This window comes from Halichoeres trimaculatus, unplaced genomic scaffold (assembly GCF_033239565.1).
Source record: "Halichoeres trimaculatus isolate MK-OKI-2021-1 unplaced genomic scaffold, fHalTri1.1 fHalTri1_scaffold_10, whole genome shotgun sequence".
NCBI classification, from domain to species: Eukaryota; Metazoa; Chordata; class Actinopteri; order Labriformes; family Labridae; genus Halichoeres; species Halichoeres trimaculatus.
In genome coordinates, this window is record NW_027437187.1 from 21,817,003 (window position 1) to 21,840,905 (window position 23,903).

The 23,903-nt window shown below is 40.9% G+C and overlaps 1 protein-coding gene across 19 annotated transcripts; it reads right to left on the reverse strand.

The window, feature by feature from the left end:
• Positions 1-1,226: 1,226 nt before the first annotated feature.
• On the reverse strand, positions 1,227-12,632 carry tpm1 (tropomyosin 1 (alpha)). Of its 19 annotated transcripts, none has more exons than XM_074678603.1 (10): positions 12,376-12,630; positions 11,573-11,698; positions 8,292-8,425; positions 7,826-7,943; positions 7,406-7,476; positions 7,117-7,192; positions 6,274-6,336; positions 6,106-6,175; positions 2,548-2,624; positions 1,227-2,057 (listed from the first exon to the last, which is right to left on the reverse strand). In XM_074678603.1, exons 1-9 carry the CDS (start codon positions 12,487-12,489, stop codon positions 2,551-2,553), a joined length of 846 nt encoding a protein of 281 aa, XP_074534704.1. In that variant the 5' UTR covers positions 12,490-12,630; the 3' UTR covers positions 1,227-2,057; positions 2,548-2,550. The 19 variants fall into 19 exon arrangements, with proteins under 19 accessions (XP_074534704.1, XP_074534705.1, XP_074534701.1 ...); XM_074678604.1 differs by lacking the exon at positions 11,573-11,698 and adding an exon at positions 11,915-12,040; XM_074678600.1 differs by lacking the exon at positions 7,117-7,192 and adding an exon at positions 6,548-6,623 and having other exon boundaries at positions 12,376-12,625.
• Positions 12,633-23,903: the final 11,271 nt, after the last annotated feature.

Here is a 23,903-nt window from a genome sequence, read left to right on the forward strand (position 1 = left end):
GTCCTGCTGGAGGGTCCGGCCACGTCTCATCTTCATCTTCCTGGTGGATGGCAGCAGATTCATATCAAGAATTTTCGATATATGGCTCCATTTATTGCTCTGTCAATTATATGAAGTTTGCCAATATCATGAGATGAGAAACAACCCCATGCTATGATGCTTCCACCTCCAAACATTACTGTTGGTATAGTGTTTTTTTGGGTGATGTGCGCTTCAACATGTCTTTTCTTGAAGAATGGAGTGAGCGCCCATAGAGGCCATGGTGGTGGAGTGCATTGCATATTGTTTTCTCTTTAACAATTGTACCTGCTGCCTCCAAGTCTTTCTGGTGCACTTTCAGGGTGGTCCTTGGCTTGTTGAGTACTCTTCTAACTATCTTTCTGTCTCCCTGGTCAGAAATCTTGCAAGTAGCTCCTGTGTGTGGCCTGTTGATGGTAAGGTAGTGCTTCTTCCACTTGGGTATAATGGCCCCAACGGTGCTGACTGGAATATCCAGGTGCTTTGATATAGTATAGTCTGTAACCAGTTTCATTCTGATGCTGAGCAACAATCAGGTTGCGAATGTCTTCAGAGAGCTCTTTGCCTTTACCCATCATATGGCATGACGTATTTAACTGCTTGGTGAAAAAACAACCTTTTTTGAGGACCATCAATTTACTGTTGCCCAGCTGATGTTGGTTTGCACTAATTGGAAGTTCAAGTAATAACTGACAGATTTCAGGAGGTATGGTGCATTTCCTTGCCAAAGTATACAGCCTTTCCATGGTGTGTTCAATACTTTTCCCCTGTGTTATCGTACTTAATTCTGCATAATCAATATTAATGTTCTTGAATGTCATGATTTCTTTTCATGTGTGGATTATTTGAGTTAATACCAATGTCTGGTAGAAATTTTGTTTGAATTGCAGCTTTTGAAATAAATTTAATGAGAAATAAGTTGATGCTTTCAATACTTATTTTCCCCACTGTACATGACATTGATTCCCCTTCAGCTTAAAGACCAAGCTCACTTAAAACAAATGAATTAAAAGCTAGAAAAAAATGAAACAAGGCTTCCACAGGAAAAGATCATTTTGTTCTTGTTTAACATAAACTGGAGATGTCTGAAGAACAGTTATCCAAACTAGTTCTTACTTCCTTTACATCAAACCAGAAAACCTTTATGGTTTTTAGTTTAAGTTAAACATGTAATTAACCACAAACAAATTAGAAAACTTTCAAAACGTGCTTTTATTTAAATTTATAATTTGTACATTTCAGATATGATAAACACTTGAAACATCTACATTAATACAAGGCTAAGAAATTGCACAACCTGAAATCACTAAATAGACAAGATGAAAAAATTTTGAACCATGGTTTTAAAGAAAACTAAGGACATATTAAACGTCAGATTTTTTGATCAATGTCTGACAAAACAGTAGCACCAGTATACATAATGACAGGCATAGCCCATGTACACTCACACTTCTCATTTAAAACATAGATTATCTTTATAGACTGCAAAATATGCACAATGTTGAAGGTTAACAGTGCAAAATTTCCTCACTTTGTCCTTTGGTTTGTGCAGAATCATTGTGGAATGGAACGTACCAGATCAGCTTCAATGCAGATGTAAAAAATCTTTGTAACCATGAAACACATGAAATGTCGTCTTAACAGACTTTCATAAAAAACAAAAAAAGAGAAGAAACTATATGAAGAATTAAGACAAATGCAGACAACATTTCAAGATAAGAGTTTGCTTGCAAAAGCGATCTTGCTTCTTAGTTTGGCTTCATCAGAGGGAATGGTTACACTTTACTTCCTCTCAGCTCTGCTCCTTGGTCAAGTCTCGCTGAAGGCAGGACTGTGCAATAAGAAAAGCATCTGGCTGTTTGCTCTCCAACACGGGCAAGGGGTTTATAGAAAGCAAGGTGCATGAACAAAAAGCCAAAACCACAGTGTGTGTGGGTGGGAGGTTGGACTGTGCCTTCACAAATTATTCAGTTCCATTAGAGTCTGGTCCAGCATCTGATGCATATCGAGGTTCTCTTCTTTAGCATGTGACAGTTTCTCTGTTAGAACATTAAAATGAACAAGTTTAATCTCACACAAACAAACAAACAAACAAACAAACACAAGTCAGGCAGTAGGTTAGCTTTCATTAATAATCAAACTGGCTACATAACTGATGTCATTCATTAGATAGAGGGTCTTACAATCTACCCACATGTCCCTCACAGAAACATTGACTTAACACCAGGACACTGAGATATGCAAGCAACCATGCAAACATGTAACAACAAAGCTTTTAAACACAACAAACTATAAAAACTGGTTGTTATTATTTTAGAATCTGTGTTGAAACTAGTGAATGATGTGTATGGAATAATCCCTGATTTTCACTGTATTATAGCCACACCTCCACAAACGGCAACACAAATATCAAGCAGGGCAGGGCAGGCACTGAACGCGGACGATGCAAATGGAACAGTTTTGGATCTTATGTCAGATCTGATTGTCGTACACATTTCAAAAACAAAACCTTAAAAAACAAATTCACACAATTTAGTCGTCATTCAAAGCCACGCGTAGCTCATTAGAGAGAAGACGGTGTTTCTCAAGTTGATGGAAGAGGCCATCTTTGCAGTCAGAGAGCAAGTTGGAACACAGAGAGAGGACACCAAATCAGAGGAAAATAGAAAAAAAGAGAAAGTGAAGAGTGTTGACACCTACCTTTCCTAGAATAACTGGCTTTTTTTAAAGACTAACAAAACACACCATTTATCAACTATTTACAGATAATTAATTTTTAGAAGAAGTTTCAGATATTGATTCATTAGATTTCTACCTAACATAGGAGAAAAGTGGCAGAAAATATGTAGTATAAGGGCAGAGGACAAGCAGATGAGAAAAGATTAGAAGAATATTGTCAGAGTCTAAACTACCACATAAAACACTTTAGGTTGGGTAACTTCCAAGTTAGCCACTTTCTTCATTAGGGCATGATATGATGTGTAAAGATGTTCAGATTTAATGGCTCAATTTTGGTCTGATCTTTGAAGGATGTGGCTCCACAAATGTATTGCAGTTACAAATGCCTGAACAGAAAATGGCTTATTTTCTTTCATCTTTCAGTGTCTGAATTTATGGAAATGACTGTAATCAAAACACTCAGAATGTGTGATTGTACATTTATTTAAGTTTATGACAGGATACTGTGTATCATACAAAGCCCATGTGTCATTATAACTGATGGCAGTTTCATCCAATTTTTCCAGCAACTAGATGAGGCTCAACAAATCTTACTTTCTGCTCTGTTGCATCCTTTACTTTTCTTTACTTTCCCTCTATCTTCCTTCTAACAATCCAACACTAATAACCTCTTCTCAAATCCCTTACTTCAGCTCGTCCTGTCACTAGTACTAAATGTTGAAAAGTGCATGCATGCATCAGAGAAGACAGCTCAGCTCAACTTTTACTCAAGTACCTGTAATTGTTCTAAGTTTCTGTGCTTAAAGCACTACTGTGATATTCTTAGAATCCCAGCTTCACAAAACAATATGAAGAGAAAAGAAAAGAAAACAGGGATGAAGCTCAACCTATGGTTCGTGAAGATGAAGAAACAAAATAAAAAACAACTTAAAATCAAGGCTTCCTGGCTTTATTAGAGCCACTTAAAAATAAATAGAAATGAAAAAGAGAACAAAAAGGACAGAGAAAAGAGATACAGCATACATAGAAGGAAGGGTGTTTATTTTTTACACAATGCAGAAAGATTCTAGGATTCTGTACAAGAGATGGGATGCGTTTAACGTCATGAGGATGAAAACATGAAGAGGGAGGGAAGCGATGACAAAGAGAAAGGAAGGGAAAATGGAGAGCAGGCTGGAGAGAGCAGACAGATGCCGCTCAGCCGGCAGGAGACGTCTTTGATGATGAGGTGTAAAAAGTTTATCTGCGTGGGAGAGAAGAAGTAAAGTGAACCAAGGGGGTCAATGTGGAAGCTACTTAAAACTTGAGATGTGCACCGCAACAAGCCTGAGAACCACACAAGGCACAGTAACAACACTCACAATGCACAACGGAAACGCATTGTGAAACAAGACAAACTGACAACTACAAACAAGAGGATGGAGGAAACCCTCCCTATGAGGACCTTAGCGAAGAGCAGCACTAAAAACATACAGTGGTGTTGCAATGGACAAATGTTAAGGGGGGAGGGGGGACTGAGGGCTGGCAAACAGTCTTAAACTGCCTTTGTGACTAAATAAAAGTGGAATCTCACAAACACACTGGGCGTTTCTTCTGGACAGAAGCAGACCGTGTTAGTAGACGAGCAAAGAGGAAACACAAACAACTACACGCTGGGTGAGCGAGTCCGATTCATTAAAACACTTTCCTAAAATCATTTCATTTTAATGATATCACAAAGTAATGTCTCCATGTGTATATTTATTCTTTTACTCTGCTCTGAAGTCTTGCCCGTCAGGGAATACAGATGAAAATTAGCCTTATGGCTAATTCTGGCGTATTGGATGGATGTTGAGCTGAAACTTACTGAACACGTGCTGTCCCTTTAAATAAATAATTTTTTAAAAAGTAACATTTTGATCTGTATGTGTTGCTGGGAAAGTCAAAATAGCATTAAAACTTTTAAATTAGACAACTTTTAAAAATTCAAAGACTGACTGAGCAGAGACTGAATCAGGGATTTATGCTGAGTTTTGTTCCTGATTGATACAACCTCAAGGCACCATGGGAGTTTTCATGATGGGTTGATTCTTGTCATGTCTCTAGTCAAAGTCCTAAGTTTACGATATTAATATTTATTACTGAATGTAATATAGATCGTCTTTATAAAACTACTTTTCTTTAGGTTAGACAATGTTTCGCAAGATGCAGAGTGACAAGGTAATATATTGATTTGTAGCCATCTACAACTGTTAACTATACTGTGCAAATGACAAGTTTTTAAACTTGTGTTTAACGTATTTTAGAATATGAAAGGTGACCAGGTATATGTCAGTTAAGCATTGTCATTAAGTGTGCTTCTTTGTCCCAATTAATGTCACAATAATGTACATCAGTGTGACACATGTTGCTATAAACATTGGATCCTGTTCATCCCCATTTTACCCTTTTACCAAATAAAGCCCTGGTTAACTACTTCCCTTTCCAAAACAATACTTCAGCTTCAGAAAACGGTGTCTTTCTGATAATCCTGCTCCAGTATCAGTCATGAGTATGAAACATTATGTCAAGAGGAAACATCCATTGAAGATTACTAACTTATTCTCACTAGCAAACTAGACCAGTGCAGTTCTTCTGGTCATGGAAAATCTGACCCAAGTACAGGCACTTAAACTTAGTGTAATGAAGTTACCAATGTTGCTGCCGGTAACCTAATCTAACTGTTCAGCCCATGAAGATACATCAGTATAAGAGTGAGACTACTTCAAATTAGATGGAAACAAAGATGAGTTGCTCTTGCTAATTGTGGTACAAGGGAACATAAGGGTTAATGGGAGGGGGGTCGACAGCAACACAGGCAGGCACAACGAAGTAGACAATTACATGGAAGTCATGTCGTTGAGGGCGTGGTCCAGCTCCTCGCTGATGGCCTTGTACTTCAGTTTCTGAGCGTACAACTCATCTATTGGTGGGCCAGGGATTTGTGGGGAGTGGAAGAAAGGTTGCAGTGAAAGGGAGCAAAGGTGAAGGATCACATGGCAAGGAGGTGAAGGGTGAAGCACCAAGACCATTGACAGGACAGGAGGAGGTGACAGATAAAAAAAGAAAGACAGGAGGAAAAGAGGAAAACAGAGTTACACCAGAAAAAGGTGGAATGGAGTAAAAAAAGTGAAGGCGAATTCTCTTTAAACTTAAAGTAAATATGCTATGATAGACATGAAAGCCAGCCTTTCCCATCTTTAAACTCAAAAACCAGCCAACTAGTTGGGTAAAAGGATTATGGGTAATCTCAACCAAAGTTGGATGCTGCCTGAAAAAGAATCATCAGAAGACTAAAAGGAATAAAACATTTTGGTCTAAGAACCATCCCTGATATGTCAACTAGTTCAACTAGAGACGTTTCCTGAAGCGAGGGTCAAAAAATCATACCTTCCAAGTCATCAATGGTCTTCTCAAGCTTGGCTACTGATCTCTCAGCGAACTCAGCACGAGTCTCAGCCTATGTCACAGAGGCAGATTTATGAGTTAGTTCAACTCTAGACCTTTAACCTGTTTAAATTATCCTTTAAGTCCAGATAAGGAGCTGTGAAACTTTACCTCCTTCAGCTTGTCGGTGAGGACCTTGATCTCCTCCTCGTACTTGTCCTCCTTCTGTGAGTACTGTAAGCCAAAACAATGATAGGTGTCAAACATGTGCACAAGGGGTCAATTTTCAGACATCATGGCACCATGTTTCAATACATTTAAACAGACAAGTGGTAAAAAATAAAATGAAAGTATAGAGATAGGGTTCCCCAGGCTCTTCTGCTGCTCTTCCACACAGTCTAATGGGGAGCTGACAGCATGCACTCTGCCAGAAAGTCACTCTTACCTTCTCAGCCTGGGCCTCCAGTGACTTCAGGTTGTTGGTCACAGTTTTCAACTCTTCCTCAAGCTCAGAGCATTTGCTGGTGTTTTAGACAAAGGGGTAAAGTCGCGAAGAGGAAGGAGGGTAAGGAGGGAATCCAGGATGGAGAAAACCAGAGGTGGACACAAAACAGGTAGAAGGAAAAAAGGGGGAGAGAGGAAACAAAATAAATAAGAACTACAGGGAATAAACCAGGAGGGAACCCCAAGTACCTTCATTGTGCCTTAACAGAGCAGGAATGTGACATTAGCACTGTTAGTGTAGTAGTCACACAAAAAGCAACAGGTTAGGGTGGATTTTACAATTTGGTGAGTGGTAATTCCACATCTCAGTATTCAGCTCCTCAGTGTGTTATTCCTGCACAGTTACTGCCATGTTAGAGGTGTGAAAGAGTCTTCAACACTCAGAATAAAAAAAAGCAAAACAGAAGAAAAAGAATAAGCGTAGCAAGCAAAGCAGAGGCATCGCTCTGCAGCGTGAACCGAAGAGGGAAGAGACACTCATCACAGAAGTTAGGTTTTAGTTTGCAGTACCTGTATGGCTGCTGAGCTTAGTGATTTCATGCTTTGCTCCAACAGCCTTAGCTCTTGCTCTGCTACCCGACATCGTCTGTTGGTAGGTGTGGCGCACACGTGCAAGCCGAGGCCATTGAAATCATGGAGAGCATGCAAATAACCAGCACATACAGAAAGAACACAGGACACACGCTGTTCAAATAGAAACAAGTCAGTTGTTTTCCCTGTTAGTGCTAAAAGCTCAGACAGGTGACATGACAGTGAACATGCAGGAGTGAGTGCATATGTGGAGAGGGAAACTTCTTACCCTTCTGACAGCTCAGCGCGCTCCTCTGTACGCTCAAGATCACCCTCAATGATGACCAGTTTACGGGCGACCTTTAGGTGCAGCACAACAAAGAGTTACAACGTACCAAAAATTCGGAAGTCCATCTTTGTATAACTTATTAGTTTAAAACTACATAAAGTATTATCTCCTAACTTTTCCAAAAAGAAAAAATTCATGAAAAATTTCAAGCTGACTGATGGATTTTAAATACATTAATGGCCCAGTCAAACGTAAATCAATTACATTAAGGAAATTAACAGACCAGGATAAGTACCACCTTAGGGTTCTTTATCAATAACTACAAAAAGGGCAGTTAAAGAATAACCAGATGCCCTAAGTGACTGTATGTTTGTTTTCAGACATTTTCTAAAGGGAGCTGCCAGAGCCTGAAAAACCTGCCTCCTCATATTTGCGATCAGCCTCCTCAGCAATGTGCTTAGCCTCTTTGAGCTGGATCTCCTGCAGCTCCATCTTCTCCTCGTCCTTCATGGCCCTGTTCTCAATGACTTTCATGCCTCTGTAAGAAAAAACAAAGTCAAAAGATGTTAGGAACAGAGATGGCAGAAAGACTACAAACATCCTAAGGACACACGTCTGGTTTCCAGAAGTTTTAACTTGTAAAAGTTTAATTAAGGTTTCAAGGGAGAATGGATCATTGTTTTTGACATTAAACACGCAGAAGATACCAACTTTCGAATGTAAGGACATGTCTGAACTATCTGAAATGCAGATCTTAAGCACAGTGAATGTGGTTGTACTCCATACAAAGGGATGGGAGCACATCCCTGCCACCTGTTCGGTGCAGCAACAGAGCAGCATGGCAGAGATCAGAGAGTCTGAGCCTGTTCTGCTCATAAGAACCCACCTCTCGCTCTCATCAGCAGCCTTCTCAGCCTCCTCCAGCTTGGTCAGGGCTGTGGCCAGACGCTCCTGAGCACGATCCAACTCCTCCTCAACCAGCTGGATACGTCTGTTAAGTGAAGCGACATCTCCCTCAGCCTACGGGGAAGAAGAGGAGCAAGTCAGGGGAATGTGGAGGTGAGCATCTTTAACACAAAACTTACACCTCGCACAAATGCACGCATACATGTCGGCCCAAAGAATGAAGAGCAATTGTGGCTGTTTCATTTTTATGGGTTTTTAGTGATGCCCTCAGATACTGTTAGAAAGGTGTATCGTTGACAGTGTTTTCCCAGAGGCTTTCTCACTGACTACGTTAAGTGATAACAGTGTCCCAGGTTGACAGCAGGTCTAATTCTCTGCCTCATTACCAGGCTCCTGAGAGAACATTACCGAGGCTGGAGTCAAAGGCCCTGAGACTGTCTACTGTGAATGAATGCTAACAAGCTATGTGCACAATGTAAGTGTATCTTAAATGGTCACATTTGCAACAAATTGTTTTCTGTGGTTAAATAATCTTATATCTTTCAAGAGAATATGCCGTGCATTAGTTTTGAATGAACAAAGCATCTTCTAAGACTATTCAAACAGGTGGCTTCTTCTGTTTCCTGTAAGATTTGCATTGCACACTGACAACTGGTTACAACTACACTCAGTGTGAGGTTTGCCTGACTCCCCTGCAGGTCATGTGAAGAAAGAGCAGTGCTGGACCAAAGTGCATCTGAGGTAGTGAAGCATGACAAGGAAGTTACTAATAAGCTACAAACTGGAGCACTGCTTTCAACTCCATGTAAAGCTCCCCATGCTTGATTAACATTCATTACAAACTGCCAGACTGAGCCTGAGATACACTGTGGGCGCTTTAAGCTTCTGCAAAAAGATTTATTTCCCGTCGAGATAACTACCGCTATGTTCACACTTTGGATAACATGTTCTCCTTATATGGGCAAGTCAAAGAGCAAACGCTCACAGTGAGCACTGGCACCTTGCATGATGTCTCGCAATTTCCTGGTTGCTGAAAATACTTGTATTAAATGTTATGCTCGGTATATTCCCCAAGATAAAGGCGGAACTACATAGAAAGCAGGTTGAATACTTCCGTTCTAGCAAAGAGCATCAAATGAGAGGCAAGTGTAACAAAGTGTGGAGGTGAGGCAACACAATGAAGTACGGTAGTTCTGCTCTTTTGACTTGAGCATCAGCGGCCTAACGTTACCTGTGATAATAAGCTCTCAGCTAGCAGCAGGCTACCAAAAACCTCAGCAAGTGTTAAATGGTGGCACAGCATGGAGACTTGTGTTGCTCAGTTTGTAGCACTGCAATGAATCAAGAAAAATCCGGTGTATCAGCTCAAGCTACCCCCCTCATAAACGCTGCATTTACTAAAAGAAGAGGATATGTAGCCTAATTCGTCACGTTGGAGAATACGCGCGGTGGGTAAACATGCTTACTTGCTCCCTTGCTTTCTTGTGTACCAGCAACTCCTTCTGTAATCTCTCGGCTCTCTCTTCAGCACCGTCTGCTTGCCCTTGTAAGGATTTTATTTTTCGTTTCACAGCCTCTAACGATGTAGCTCCAGCCATTTTAGGTCCAAAACGACTGTTTATCGAAAAACTACAAAAAAGCTGCTGCACAATTTCCGAGGAATTGTCAAGCAGCGGGATGACGTCCTGGGCTGTGATGAAGGCTGCGTGAAGACAGTCTGAGCGGTGCGCGAGCTCTCAGGAGACGCACACAGCAGTGCCATGTCGTGTGTCCAGGAAGTACCACTGATTTCAAAATAGAGCTTAAATGAGAGGTTTCTCAGAAGTTTTGGTCAAAATTAAAATTCAAAAACCTGATGCTCTAGTGTGTTCATATTAAAAGGTGAAAAATACTATATGCAAAACAGCCATTTTCTAATTTCTAACGCGAATAACGTTTTCACCATATTGTCCATTGCAATTATCACTGTGTTAGAGAATTAGCAGAGCCGCAGCGCCCTCTGCGGGTCAATTACTACCATTACAACAGGCACTGAAATACTTGAAGAGCACAGCCCATCCCATTCAATAGGTCGGTACAGGATGCGATGGACTGGGGTTTCGTACGGACTCTGAAATCCAGCGGACATAAAACAATAAACAGTCTATTTTGAATTCGTTTCCGCACTTACGCCTTACCAAAACGTAGCCTACCTAAAGGGAATTCAATTGCCTGTAGCATCAAGTGTGATCAACTAAAACTCAGCAGACTATAAAGAGACTCAACAGGACCTTACTCCCCGGAGAAATCCAATTAAAGGATTATTACAACTGGTTTTCCGAGGGGAAACTTATAGGCAACAGTTAAATTGGATTGTCTGATTGACTCTTGAGAACAAATTGTCCTCACTTCAACTTGACTTTGACTCGGCCATGAACTGGATTGTTTGTTATGGAAAGTTTTTTTCTTTGAGTATTTATAGTGTTTTCTTTTTCTTCCAGCAGGTCGTGACCTTTAAATACCTCAAATTTAAATTCCCTACATAGTTTTCTTGGATGGCCTCTATCTTTTCTAAAGCGCACTGAGCATCACTTTATGGTAAAATATAATTAATCTGTAGAAAGATGAGCTAAATGTGTTTATTTTTCTAATGAGTGCTGTGCCTGGGACTGTTTGATTGGAAACAGTCTTTTTTTTCTCTGTGGTAAGCAGGGAGCGCAGCCTGCAGATGTGAGCTCTATCTTGACCATATAAAGCAGTGGGCTATATTTATCCAGACGCTCGCGCTCTGCGCTCCCAGGGACACTGCACATTAGTCACATTTTAAACTAAAAAAGACTTCCTCAGACTGAGACATAAACAACTTGGCAAAATCAGGGCATTAAAGCATTACTTGTTTGTCTGTGAATTATAATTTGCTGAGAGTTTGCACATTTTGGAATGCGTTTGAAATTTTAAAAGTTCAGTTCACGAGCCAATTGGACATTCTTTGGGCAGACTTGTAACTGATGGCACATGCGATCTTTTCAATAAAGTATTGATGATAGTCTTCAAAGAATTTAACATTTTTCCAATTAAATTCTGTCAAATTTCATCTATAGATGAGCGAGTGAACCTGCCCATCCAAATACACAATGAAGATACTTCATCGTGGCAGTTTGAGCTACCACATAGATGTGACTATTTCTGTTGTGCGAAAGTGTAGTTGTGCATTCACAGTGCTGAGAGAAGGAAACAGCGTGGTGCAGGAGTGCTGCCTTGGTGAATCCCTTCCTTACTTACATCTGTGGCTTTCTTCTCAGCCAGCTCAAGTTTCTCCTGGGCATCTTTAAGAGCCTCGGAGTACTTGTCCAGCTCATCTTCAGTTCCCTTGAGCTTCTTCTGCAGAGCTACCAAATCGTCCTCAAGCTGAGGTGAGTTTCAGTGCGCAGAAGGTTTCAGAGGTGATCAGCGTGGTGAGGAGATGGAGGTGCGTGGGTGCGCAAAGGCGCAAGAGCGCATACAGTGGCAGAGACACACAAGACAGGAGAGGAGGACAGCACCGGACAGGACAGGACAGAGGGAAGAGAGGGGGAGAAAGGGGAGATAAAGTTAGGAAAGCTCGAATAGGAAAGGATGAGATACCTTGGTGGCGGACTCCTCTGCAGTCAGCAACTTTTCTTCAGCAGTTTGGAACTCCTCAAACACTTTATCTCTTTCGTCTTCAGTAACACGCAATTTCTTTTCCAACTCTCTCATTTCGTCCTCTAACTACACGTGCATGTAGAAGACATTAAAAGTTAAACACAATATACAGTTAACATGCAATTATTTATCCTATAATATAACATTATCTTAGTTTATCAACAATTTTATCAGTCACATTAACCTTAGGCTATAGTGACATCACCACAAGCACAACCGAGAGGTGGATTTTAAACATCCAAAAAAATCAATTAATCCTTTTTCGAGATTATCCATGAAAGTAATTAATCCACAAACAGGAGGTGATCCTCAGCAAAGAGCTGCTTTAATCTGCCTCTGGAATTCCTGAATTTCTATCTTTGGCTTTTTCCAAAAGGAGGGAAACAAAAAGCTCAGCCGACCTGTTTGCTTCTGTCCTCTGCTGCTTTCTTGTCTGACTCGGCCTGCTCAGCTCTGTCCAAGGCATTCTCCTTGTCGAGCTTGAGCATCTGCATCTTCTTCTTGATGGCATCCATGGCTGCTTCTGGATGATCGGCTGCACCGACAAAACGTCCAAATGAGAATCAAGGAGAGGAGAGAGGGGCTGAGGGCGTCTGTGCCTAACTGAGGCTAAGCTGGAGTGCAGACTCTGCCTTCCTGTGCCCTGTCAAATATGTACTTTCAAGAGGGGGGAGACCGGATTCCTTTGGACATCCAATACTTTTTTGGAGGGAGGCGTGTGCGGCTGCCCGGGCGTTTTTTAAGAATCTGCTCGGTGATTCGTCGCTCCCAGACATTTGACTTATGATACGCCTGTATATGGGCTGTGATGGACAAGTAGGCAGCTCCCACGGAAGGCTTCTTCACGCTAAAGCACCAGGAGTCATACAAACATCATCATTTCATTCTTGAACCTCTTTAAACATGTATTTCAAGTTTTTCCAACTGTCTGTCATACAGAACCAGCACAGAGATCTTTCCCATGTGACAGGCTTCTTCTGTGTCTCTTTTCCAACCTGTGACAGGTCTGGAGTTGTGACCACAGACAGCTGCAGTTACACCCTGAGCCTCCTTTTTGTCAATTTGCAGCCTCTTCTCTCTGTGAGTGTGTATGGGTGTGTTTTCCAGTTTGTTCAAGTGAGTGGGTGAGTGTGAGAGCCTCTGGGAGAAGTTGCAGAAGCTCAAACCAAGTGTATCGCCTGAGAGGAGATGTTTTCGGTAAGCCAAACAAGCCCTCAGAGGCATTGTTCGCAGTCCGGGGGCTCAAGCAGAGAAGTGTTTACCTGATAATGTATCAGATATCCTTCCAGTAAACTGTTGATGTGTGATGTGACTGTGGCAGCAAAGGGTCCAGCACAGGCCAAGCAGTGGATGGTTTAATACCTTAATTACTGCAGCCAAGCTGCTGATGGACTTGGAATTCCAGAAATGTTGACAGCCTGTCAAACTAATTTAGATGAAAAAAACTTTACAAACACATTTATTTGAAGCTTTAAATCAGAATAATTTATTTATATTCCCCACAAACATTCTGTTAATTCTGTTTAAATAGATGTTCTGATCAAATAGACGGCTAAAGCACACAGACTGCATTAACTGGGGACACACCAAGTGTCTTTCCAAAGATTCTCAAGGATATTTTTAGGATCTCCTTCTCTTTCATGCACCTGCCTTGGTCTGTAATATAGATCCGCGGCTCAGTGCCAAGAATCCAAGCTCCAATGCTATTAGATATGTCCCCAAAATAATCCTGGTCTTGCCATGGCTTTGGCTTGTTTTATGAATTATTGTCGCTGCACTTGGTAGATATATTCATGTGCTCTGTCCAAAGTCTTATTTCAATCAGCAGTTAAATGTAATGATCAAAGAATAATAACATAAAGTTGTGGTCATTAAATTCTATCAAATGGCTGATAAATATTAGATATTTTCAGGCAGCAGCCTTGTTTTAGACTTTGACTGACAGGTACAATAATAGAAACATGTTTTCCTAGTCTCAGGCCACCCCATGCTCTTAAAGACTGGCATGTGTATAATTATGATTGGCATAAAAAATAGTCTTCTCAGGCTGGGCCTCACTACACCAGCTTTACTTTCAGAACACATCCCAGGCAATATTTTTAATCTTAGAATCACAAGTCTTGAAAAGTGTTGCTTTACTATTTTTCTCAGCTTTCATTTGAGTTAGGAAGATTGTAACCTTCATGAGTTTAAAATCTTGGAGGTTGCTTCTGCTGAGAAAGACTTGATATGGATAGCCTCCATTGGTGAAATCATTTGCTTTACTGAATTTCAAAGCAGAAGAGGTCCACCTTTAAAATACCTGTAAATGTATTATCCTTAAATATAAAATATACTACAAGATACAGACTCTAGACACAGTAATCTACTCCGGATATTCATCAACAAATTCTCCACTTCATTATGTTCTTACCTCTGACAGTAGAGCATGGTTTTAATCTTCGTGTGCGATTCGATCCTAATTATCTCAAGCAGCATAATGGACTCAAGGGAGGTTTATGATGGCACACTGGATTTGCTGTGGCATGCTGGGAATGGAAATACAGGAAGCTCCATTATGATGTTTTCCTTCAACATACTGGCACAGTAAAAATAGCTCAGGGCCCAATGCACTCACTTTGATGAAAGTAGTCACAAATCTACTGTGCTCATATGTACATCCAAAGGGAAAATTAAAGGCATACAATAAGAGTGAGCTAAGCGACACGGAGCAGTAACTTTGTCTTTTCTTTGCTACATTTTGTGAGCTTAGAGCAAAGCAGAGGCAAACCCTTTAAATACTGAAGGCTGGTTTTAGGTTGTGGTGATCTGAGTCTGCAACCAAAAGTTTCTTTTTCAAGGCCACTTCAGACATATAATTTTATGCTCTTTGGAAAATAATCCGCTTCTCAAGGCCTCTGAAGCCTCCAACCAAAAAAAAAACTGATGAAAGCAACTGAAAAAAAAAACTGATTTCTGACCAAGACTTTGCAAACAGTCATATTAGTGAGGAATTTATTTTCATTAGGCCAAGCCAAGAATCATTTCAAAATTCATCCCCAAACAGCTGAGGGGATGTAATTCAACTTGGCTGAGTATTTCCTTCACTGCTCAAGAACACACACTTGCGTTGGGCAACTGTTGCCCATTTCCAGGCCAGATCAGAGATTCTCTAACATGCTGGAATCTCAATCCCCTCTCTATCCTAAATCAGTTGTCTACATAGGGCGACAGCTGAGTGAGACAGGTGCAGAAGTGAGCAGAAATTATACTCACATTAACTACGCTATCATTATCTTTAGTTGAGTTTTATATGGCAGCAAGTTATAAACAAGGTTGTAAAAAATGATGGTTTACGGAATCATATTAAGACATGAGATAACTGTGGTGGCCACAGATGTATTTTTGGATAGAAAATGAGTGAATACTGGTGTGAAAGTGTTTGAAAAGGTGATTTGATTTCTAATGGATCCTAAGGAAATAGGTCTCTTGAACTTGCTCTTTCTCTGAAGTTGGCAAAGTTTGTCGTCTTTCCAAATGAAGTTTCACAGCTGACTTTACAGAGGCTTTAGCACTAATACCAAAATGCTGTGTTAGTTAATGTGTTAGGCCTTCACTGACAACCCACTATGTATAAGGAATGTCCGGTTATCCTCACTCACTGATGAGGGCGGGGTCGATCCTAAGTAGAGTCTGAAATCATGTTCACATCAGAAGACCCCCGGGAGGGACATTTAAGGTTTCCTCATGGCATCTGTTCGGTCTGTAACAACGACTGTCAGACACAGAAATGAGACAAATTTAACCAAAATGAAGTCCTTAGTGAGGGAGCTGTTCTGACAAATTTGTGGTTAATTTCTGATGATTGTAACTGACACAGAGCAGCAAGGGAACGTTAAAGGGTAGGACCCTCTTAATGTTGAGCGCTCAGCCACTGAGTGAAACTCTGAGAAGCCACACTGACGTGCTCCATGTCAAATACCATCTGAAGATTTCTGCAGACATCAACCAGATATATATAGAGAGAACTCCTTGGCTCCTTCAGGCAGCACCCATGGGATTAGATAGCTCCATGCAGGGGCATAATCATTTAGCATTGCAAAAACGGAGAGGGGGTACAGCAAGGGGGAGGGGTTTTGGAACCCAAACTGTAACCCAAGCTTGGGCGATGGCCTACTGCCGCTGACTTTATTCTCTGTAATGTTCCACTGGCACATACAGGCAGTCGTTAGACTCAAAGTGGTGTAAAAGTGAACACAGGTGGACATAAACTGTGTCCACTGCACACAGACAGCCAGTATTTTTAATGATGGATAGTCGCAATATGACTGTGACACTTTGACTCTCACAGCCCAGGGTGAAGATAAATCTGTCGTTAAGAGTGTAACTCATACAAAAAGTGTTGGTCAGTGAGCTGTCATAACATGTATATTTCCTTTTCAGGTACTTGAAAGTAGGCTCTAAAAAATAAGAATTTTTGCTACGTCAGTATTTCATAGAAGCAAATTCCAGGGCCACAAGGGTCACATTTTTCAGCTGCAGGTGCTCCATTGAAGATGGGCAGCTCTTCTTGTGTGCCAAGTTTTGCTGCAGTACAAGTAGAAGCTGTTAAATGAAAGGATCCGTCATCTCTCAGGCTATAAAGCCCGTAATAATCTAACACAGGACAGGAACTGGGCACAAATATTTCTGTCTGATTTGGTTTAATAGATATCCCTCTGCTGAAGCATGTTCATAGGATATGATGCTTTTTAAGGTAGATGTGTAATGCAAAAACGTCCATCATTCTTGTTTAAACAGTCAAAGATGAGTTATGAATTAACCCAAATTAAAGACAAGAAAGTTTGCAAAGACACAGACCAGGCAGCTCTGACTTATGTTAAGGGAAAACAAGCTGAGCTGTGGAGTAAAAATACTGAAAGTGAAGGCTTCCAGCGCTTGGAAACACAAATGTGGGATAATGGAGGAATATTTGTGGCCTCAGCAGGACTCCTCCCAGACTGTTTGTTTGTATTCCCCCTCTACAGATGGGGACGCAGAGAGGCAAAGAATGTCAGCCATATCTGATGCCGCTCAGTCAGCTCTGACTGAAAAAGAGGGGAGGAGAGGGAGAGCACTCGGGGGGAACTGTCACGATTCATTTGAAATTCATGCAGGATGCCACGCCAGAATCCTAGTGTAAAATTAAATTCTCAAACATGTCGTAGCCCAAATACAGGGAAGAAAAAGTCCATCCGTGGGACATTCTGCAATACAAATCTGTCCTGAATTAAGGAGAACAACTCTTTTAGCACTTTGGTCATGTTTATTTTTACCCAGTGAAGGGCATGCTGAGAGGGAAGTAAGGAGTAAATGATTGTTTACAGGCAGCTTGAACTTCTTCCAGCTCCAGATAAGGGATTCCTTCCAAACCAGCAGAGTTGTGTCCGGCTCAGAAACCCTCTCCTTTGGGATCAGAGGCCGCTGAAAGATCTCTCTCAATCTTCACTTTAAATGCTCCCTGTTTGTAATAATTGTTCCTGGCTTCTCTGGTTTTGTGTCCAAGCCCACAGCTGCCAAGCATCTTGTTGATCACCCCCTTCAAATATTTGCCTTCAGTCTTTAGCCCCTTATGTCACAGGGCTAGAAGTTTCCGTGTTTGCACGCGGAGGGAGAATCTTTCATACATGTGTCCATATAAGGGCTCTCTGGTGTAAGCGAGGTAGAGGAGACAGAGGAGAGGGCAAAGTCGTGGGGGCTTTTTGTGAGGTCCAAAGACGTACTTGATATTTCTTTCCATTCCACAGGCCTATAAAACTTCTTGGTATGCACTTCAAGCTCAGCTACTGTTCTCCCCGTTACAGTCCTGTCTTTCAGAGCCCGTTTGTAGAGAGGATAGAGCAACTGAGAAAAGAGGATGCTTCACTTCTATGGGAGTGTGATAGTTTCCCTCTAAATAACAAAATACTTTTAAGCTTTCCCTCGGGAGGGATAATGATCATCAAAACCTTTATAACCTCCATAATTTGGCGACCAAAAATCCACTTCTCTAAGTTTGAAAGAGAAAGTGGAGGCTTACACCAAGTTTATAAGTAAGTGAACTTCAAACCACAAGATGACCATGCCTTGGCTGTAGAGAAGCCATAATGTGGAGTGTGTGAGAATCTACAGTGATGAGACATTCCACTGTGGTTTGGAGGGACTGTTTAAAAGCTGCGTTCGCTGTGACTGGGTCACAGTGGTTGCTCTGCAGTCAGGAATGCCTCAGGAACCCACAGCTCTGCACCACCTGCATTCTTACGGCAAAGCCTGCATGTCTGCAACCCCGTGTTTGATCAGAGGCCATGACTGACTCCCAGTCAGGCTCAGACTCACCTCACAGCTGGAGATGAGTCTGAGCCTGGCTGAGAGTTGGATAAAACAGTTGGGCACAGTCAGTGATAAAACAATTGTCGGAGTGCACAGACGGGAGAAAACACTCGCCTGGCGTGAGTGCCTTGACAGCTTGGATATCTGATATGACAACAAGTGGTAGAGGGATGATAGTTATGCTAAAAGGCTGATCAAAGAATAAAAATACAGAGATGGATAAAAAATCTAGATCCTTCAGCTCATAAAAACATACAAACGTTATTCTAAAAATGCATGTAGGTTTGAATTTTCACCTACTTTACTTTTGCATTTGGTGTAAAAGAGTTTAAATCAGGCTTTATTAGCTAAGTATTTTTGAATATACAGCGCATTTGATTCCACTTTACAAAACTGTCTGTGTAATGACAAAAACAATGCTTATCAGGAAAACGCTTCATAAACAATTGGAGCGTCTCCCAACAGGTACACATTAATAACAGTAAGGTAAATTGGTTAGTTGTATTGAACAAGGATTTAAGCCCCCTTTGATGAGTCACCAAATAAATGTCAGGGTTTTAATAAAAGAAAGTGGAATTTATCAACTTAAGCTAATATTTTTTATTATGCCTAGACCCAAAATCCTGGTCATTTGTTGTGTCAACCCAAAGCACATTTACCTGACAATAGCTGGAGCAGTGCCTCTTGCTATTCATGATGCTCTTGCTATTCTAATGCTCTACTACCTGGATGTAGACAAGCACAGCCAACAGATGGCAGCTGGCATCACGTCACAGATCTTACCTAGAGTCATATTAAACTGGTTTAAAACCACACAATATGAAGCAATATGAAACCAGCTCAGCCACATGTAAACAACCTACAGAGCGGACCACAGACTGGTGGTGCTAGCTCTGCTATCGTTCGCCAGACCCAGCAAACCAATCTGACATCACTTATGTACACACAGTGTGATCCTGTGTTTAGCATTGTTTAATAAATTGTGTGCAGTTGACTGTTGAGCATTTTCTTACCTTTTAGGCTGGTCAGTTCCTCAAGATTTAAGTGTCTAATTGAACAACCAAAAAACGTAGTGTCTTCAGAACATGTCTACTTTATAACATCTAATAATAAACATTGGGAGAAATGACCCTTTGCTAGGGCTATAATCAACATAACATTTATGTTAGCCTTGAAAGGCCCTCTGCTAAGGGTCTAGCTTCATCTCAATGTGTTGAATCTTAATCTGGAAAATGAATAAATGAATACTCAAAAATTTGGCACATAGCTAAATTTTACTTCAGTTTTTAAGAATATTTAATTTCCAGAAGAAATCCTCTCCAGAAATTTGGCATCAGTGTTGAGAAAAATCTGCTGAGCTCTGAGAGGGGTGTTTATTCAGCTTTAACTCAGGGCGGGGAGGCTGCAAGAACGAGAGAAGAAAAGCACCCAAGGACTCTCTTTCTCTCTGCAGAAATGTTCCCTGTCATCTTATGAGTGTTGAGCAAAGTTTCCTTATTAAGACAGAGGGTCTAGATGGAAGAGTGTTACATTTCACTCTGGACAGCTTAAATCCCAGGAGACACTGCAGATCAGTTCCAGTCGGCAGCACAGTCTGGGGCAGAGAACTCCTCCTGTCCTTCAGTTCACTCTCAACTAGGTTTCAGGCCAGAGCAAAGGGAAACAAAATCATCTAAAAACACTGGGAAAACTGGCGTTGGAGGAGCATGCATGAAGAGTCAGATGATATGATTGAATAGATATTCCTGATGTTACTTGTAGAGCAGTCCAAAATTAGCCCCCAAGGTTTAAGTCTCAGCTGAGACCCGATTTAGCCCGGCTGTCAGTGCTGACTGAGAAATACTGAGCCGCCCTTACATGAGGGACTCTCTTCCGTCATGAGAGAAATAGATAGCAAATACTGTCACTCAGCAGAGGATGACACCCTAAAGGTGACTGCAACTAATTCACATACTTCACAGGAACACACCTGTTCCCTCATAAAAATGGATCAATTCTGTCTGTTTTTCTGTACAGTTACATAAGACCAGAATGTGGGACACTTCCTGTAATTTAACTCTCTAGATATCACTCTTCCATCATTTGCCTTAGAGGTTAAGGCCTGAGAGTATGTGAAGCAGATTTGTTGTTTTAATATAGGCTGTGTATAAGAGGGAGATGTTGCCATGGTGACATCCAGAAGATAATTGTAAACTTTTGTTTTCATTCAATGAATTTCTAGCAATGGACATCAACCTCTTTGTTTTCTTTAGAATCATAAAAGATGAAGTCCAATTCACAGAGCAGCCATTTTTCTATGACATCACGTTCAGGATGGGAGGCTTAAACGTTATTATACCGTTGGAGCAGATACACAGTGGCTAAAAGTGTCATGGGACTGATGTCATAGCTGTGGTGGAAACCAAAACATGCATTGAACTTACCTATTAAAAGCTCAAGATCCCTCAGCTGGAAGTCTTTCTGCTAACATTAAAGAGGTGGGTTATTCTGCTGCCAGTCAGCAGAGGGTGCTGAAGATGTTTTGGTATCAAAGCAAAACAGCAACATCCATTTCAAAGTACAGAGTAGGGCTGGAACCAATGGTCGCAATTACCTGATTAGCAGATGTATCTGTGTTTCACAGAAACTGTAGTATGCTTGTTTAACCCAGCTTTGATTAACTGCACTAACAGACACTGACAGATGCCTGCTACATCGTCTTTGAGTAAACAGGTAAACAAAAACAAAAGGGAAATTTGTCAACCACCAAAGCTATTTAGAACTTTAAAGAAGCCACATGCTAAAAATATACCCTGCTTTTAACGTAACTTTTAGTCTAAATCTAGCCATTGTTTGCAAAAGTTAAGGACTTGTAATTTTACAGTAATCTGTCCTCAGCAAAGCACAGTGTTCAACTCTGCAGGCTGTTTACTATTCTCACTGAACAGGGGCCTTCGCAGTGGATGGGTCAGGGAGACAACTTGTTGGGAGATCCCAAGTGATGACCTAAAATGGTCATGTGATCCAGACCTGATCTTTCCTGGATCCATCAGCTGCTGTCTCTTATGTTTATGTTATGTGGTGGTGTTTCTCAGAGCAGGCAGAGCTGGTATGTGTGACTGTAAATGAACTACAGTTAGTGCAGAAACAAGTCGTCTATTTATTTAGCTTTTTCTTGAGCACTTAAAGTGCACAGAACTGAACCATAGCTGCACAGAGCTGAAATGTGTTTGACAATGGAGGCTCAAGCTGGATGATTAAAACAAGGGGTTCAAAGATCCCAAAACTGCCAAAGGTTTAAAACTGAACCCTGCACTTCACAGGGGGTTAGATGTGGGAGAAGAATGCAGGGTTTCACTGAGATGAAGATGAAAAATGAGCTTTACAGTAGCATGCATTGGACAAATGGCCCAGCCCAAAACCCTAAAGCCTTTCATGATGTGCATTTTTTCCAAACCTCACTTCCTCCTCCATAGCTTTTCTCTAGAAATGCTTAAAAAATGTCTTAGGGCAGTTTATCTGCTGTAAAAATTCACGATACTCTTAGACAGTTTTACATTTTTAGCAGTGCGAGACACAGTTTCCAAGAAACAAAAACCCACATTGGATAAATAAAGACAGTTCCCTTGACTGAAAAGGAGAGGCTTCCCAAAAAAACAAAAACAAAACAAAGCAAAAAAAAAAAAAAAGGGACATGAAAGTAAGAACAAGCTCTGATATTTTGAGTATCATTAATTCCCTAAACTGGCAGCATAGTTTACAAGTGTGACAAGTGTTTTTTTTTTTCCCCACTGAGGCTGTTTTTAGCACAAGACAGACCTCTATGACTGCATCACTGTTCAGAAACAGAAAATGTATAAACTTATGCAGCTTAAAAAAATGAAATGACTGAGGTGCAGTCTATTGTTAGCTGATCTAGCATACAGTGGGTTAATGCTATAGAGATGTGCAGAGTTGACCCAGTGTCATTCAGTTTAGCCACAGGGTAACACAACCTCATTCTACTGAACCTGAGCCTGGAACAAAGCCTGAACTTAATGGCTGCCAGACTGTTTGGATTATAGCAAAAGTCACTGTGACCACAAAACAAACCTTTCAACAAGTCAAATTTAAGACAGCAGGGTGCCAGGGATGCTCACTGTTTATGAGAATGATCATACATGTGCTATGTGACTTATTAAATGTATTAAGTTGAGGAGGTTAAAAAGATGACTGACGCTGGGATAAATCAGGCTTCAAACCTGGGCTATAGAGTGGAAAAAGAACATTTGACAAGACGTGTTTTCTATAGAGACAAATAGAAAAGAGATTGATTTGCCCCATCCATCATCTTGACAGTGATGCTCCTCTGGCAGAATGGAAATGTTAGGGGAAAAGAAACATCAATACAGATGAAATATCCCAGCCAAAAGAAGAAATTAGACTTACAAGAAGCTCAGGACAATGAGGGAATAAACCCAACCTGACCTCGCCTCTGCTTCACATCATTCATCTACAGAGGTTTTGATAGCTCTATACAAGTGCCAAAGCTAACCAGACAAACTTCCTCCTGCTCTGAACGGGGGAAAAAGCTGAGAAATAGATGGACACTCCCAGTTAAACACATGGCTTCAGTTTCCCCCTCTACACTGTGTGGCCTGGCCTCGCATGAGACCAAAACACCCAAGCAACCAAATATGGTGTTCATTAGAAGGACTCGGTGTTTTGTGCCGGCCACCTCTAACCATCCTTTGCACACTCTTCCTGCTAATGCTGCAGATGGAAGGGATCAGCTTTAGAGGGGAAAAACAACAACACAAGCTCAAGTCTGATTCGTTGCCAGTAGCAGAGCAGCTGAAGTCAGATTGAGGCGACTTAACAGATTTTGGCTGTGTTTCTGTTAATGTGAACCAAAACATCTAAATGGGAATTGCTGCATACTTCAAGGTCTGGTCTGTGAACCAGCAGCTGGAAAAAAAGCACATCCACTATGTCCATATTTGGTCAGTCTACCTTCGCCAGTCCTTCTACAAGAACATTTTCTCCAAACATCCTCTGACCCCTCTGACTTGACTGAGAAGGCCTACACTGACATCTGCTGGCAAGAATGCAGAGTGACTTTCATCTATCACACTTCTCTTCACTCTAAAACACTACTGCTACAGTGAGTAATACCATTACTAATGCTAATATTTTAACTGCTTTAAAATACCCAATAAAAGACGCTTTACATCAAAATAAAGTACAACAACACATAGCAAAGTCAACTACTCTTCTACTTTTCCTTAAACAAAGTCTCATAAAATAAAGAGGTATCATAAATAAACCCAAAAGTAAGACTTTAACATGTGTGGCATGTGAGCCTTGTTCAGTGAAAGTTATTAGAAAAACTTTAATTTTTCAATAAGAAATAATGGTAAAAATAATTTACCCCTTAATTACTAAGTCAGGCAAAAATCACCTGAACACATACCTGCTGAAAAAAATGGTGATGGTAGCAAGAAAACAAGCCAACCTTTAACAATATCAGTGAATGGCCTGAAGCTGCACAGGTTCGAGTAAAAATCACCTGGCGTTATAGTTCTAGGATTAATCAGCATAAAATGAAATGAAAAAAATACGAAATAAAGCAAGAGTTGTTTGA

Bases quoted from the DNA above. Each gene is read 5' to 3' on its own strand.
- tpm1 (XM_074678597.1), bottom strand. From the start codon at position 12,489: ATGGATGCCATCAAGAAGAAGATGCAGATGCTCAAGCTCGACAAGGAG. The intron at 8,426-11,914 runs GTATCTCATCCT...TCTTCCCCGTAG, and splicing joins CAGAGGAGTCCGCCACCAAG to GCTGAGGGAGATGTCGCTTC. The intron at 2,058-6,105 runs GTATGATTTTTT...ATGTTCTAACAG, and splicing joins GACCATTGATGACTTGGAAG to AGAAACTGTCACATGCTAAA.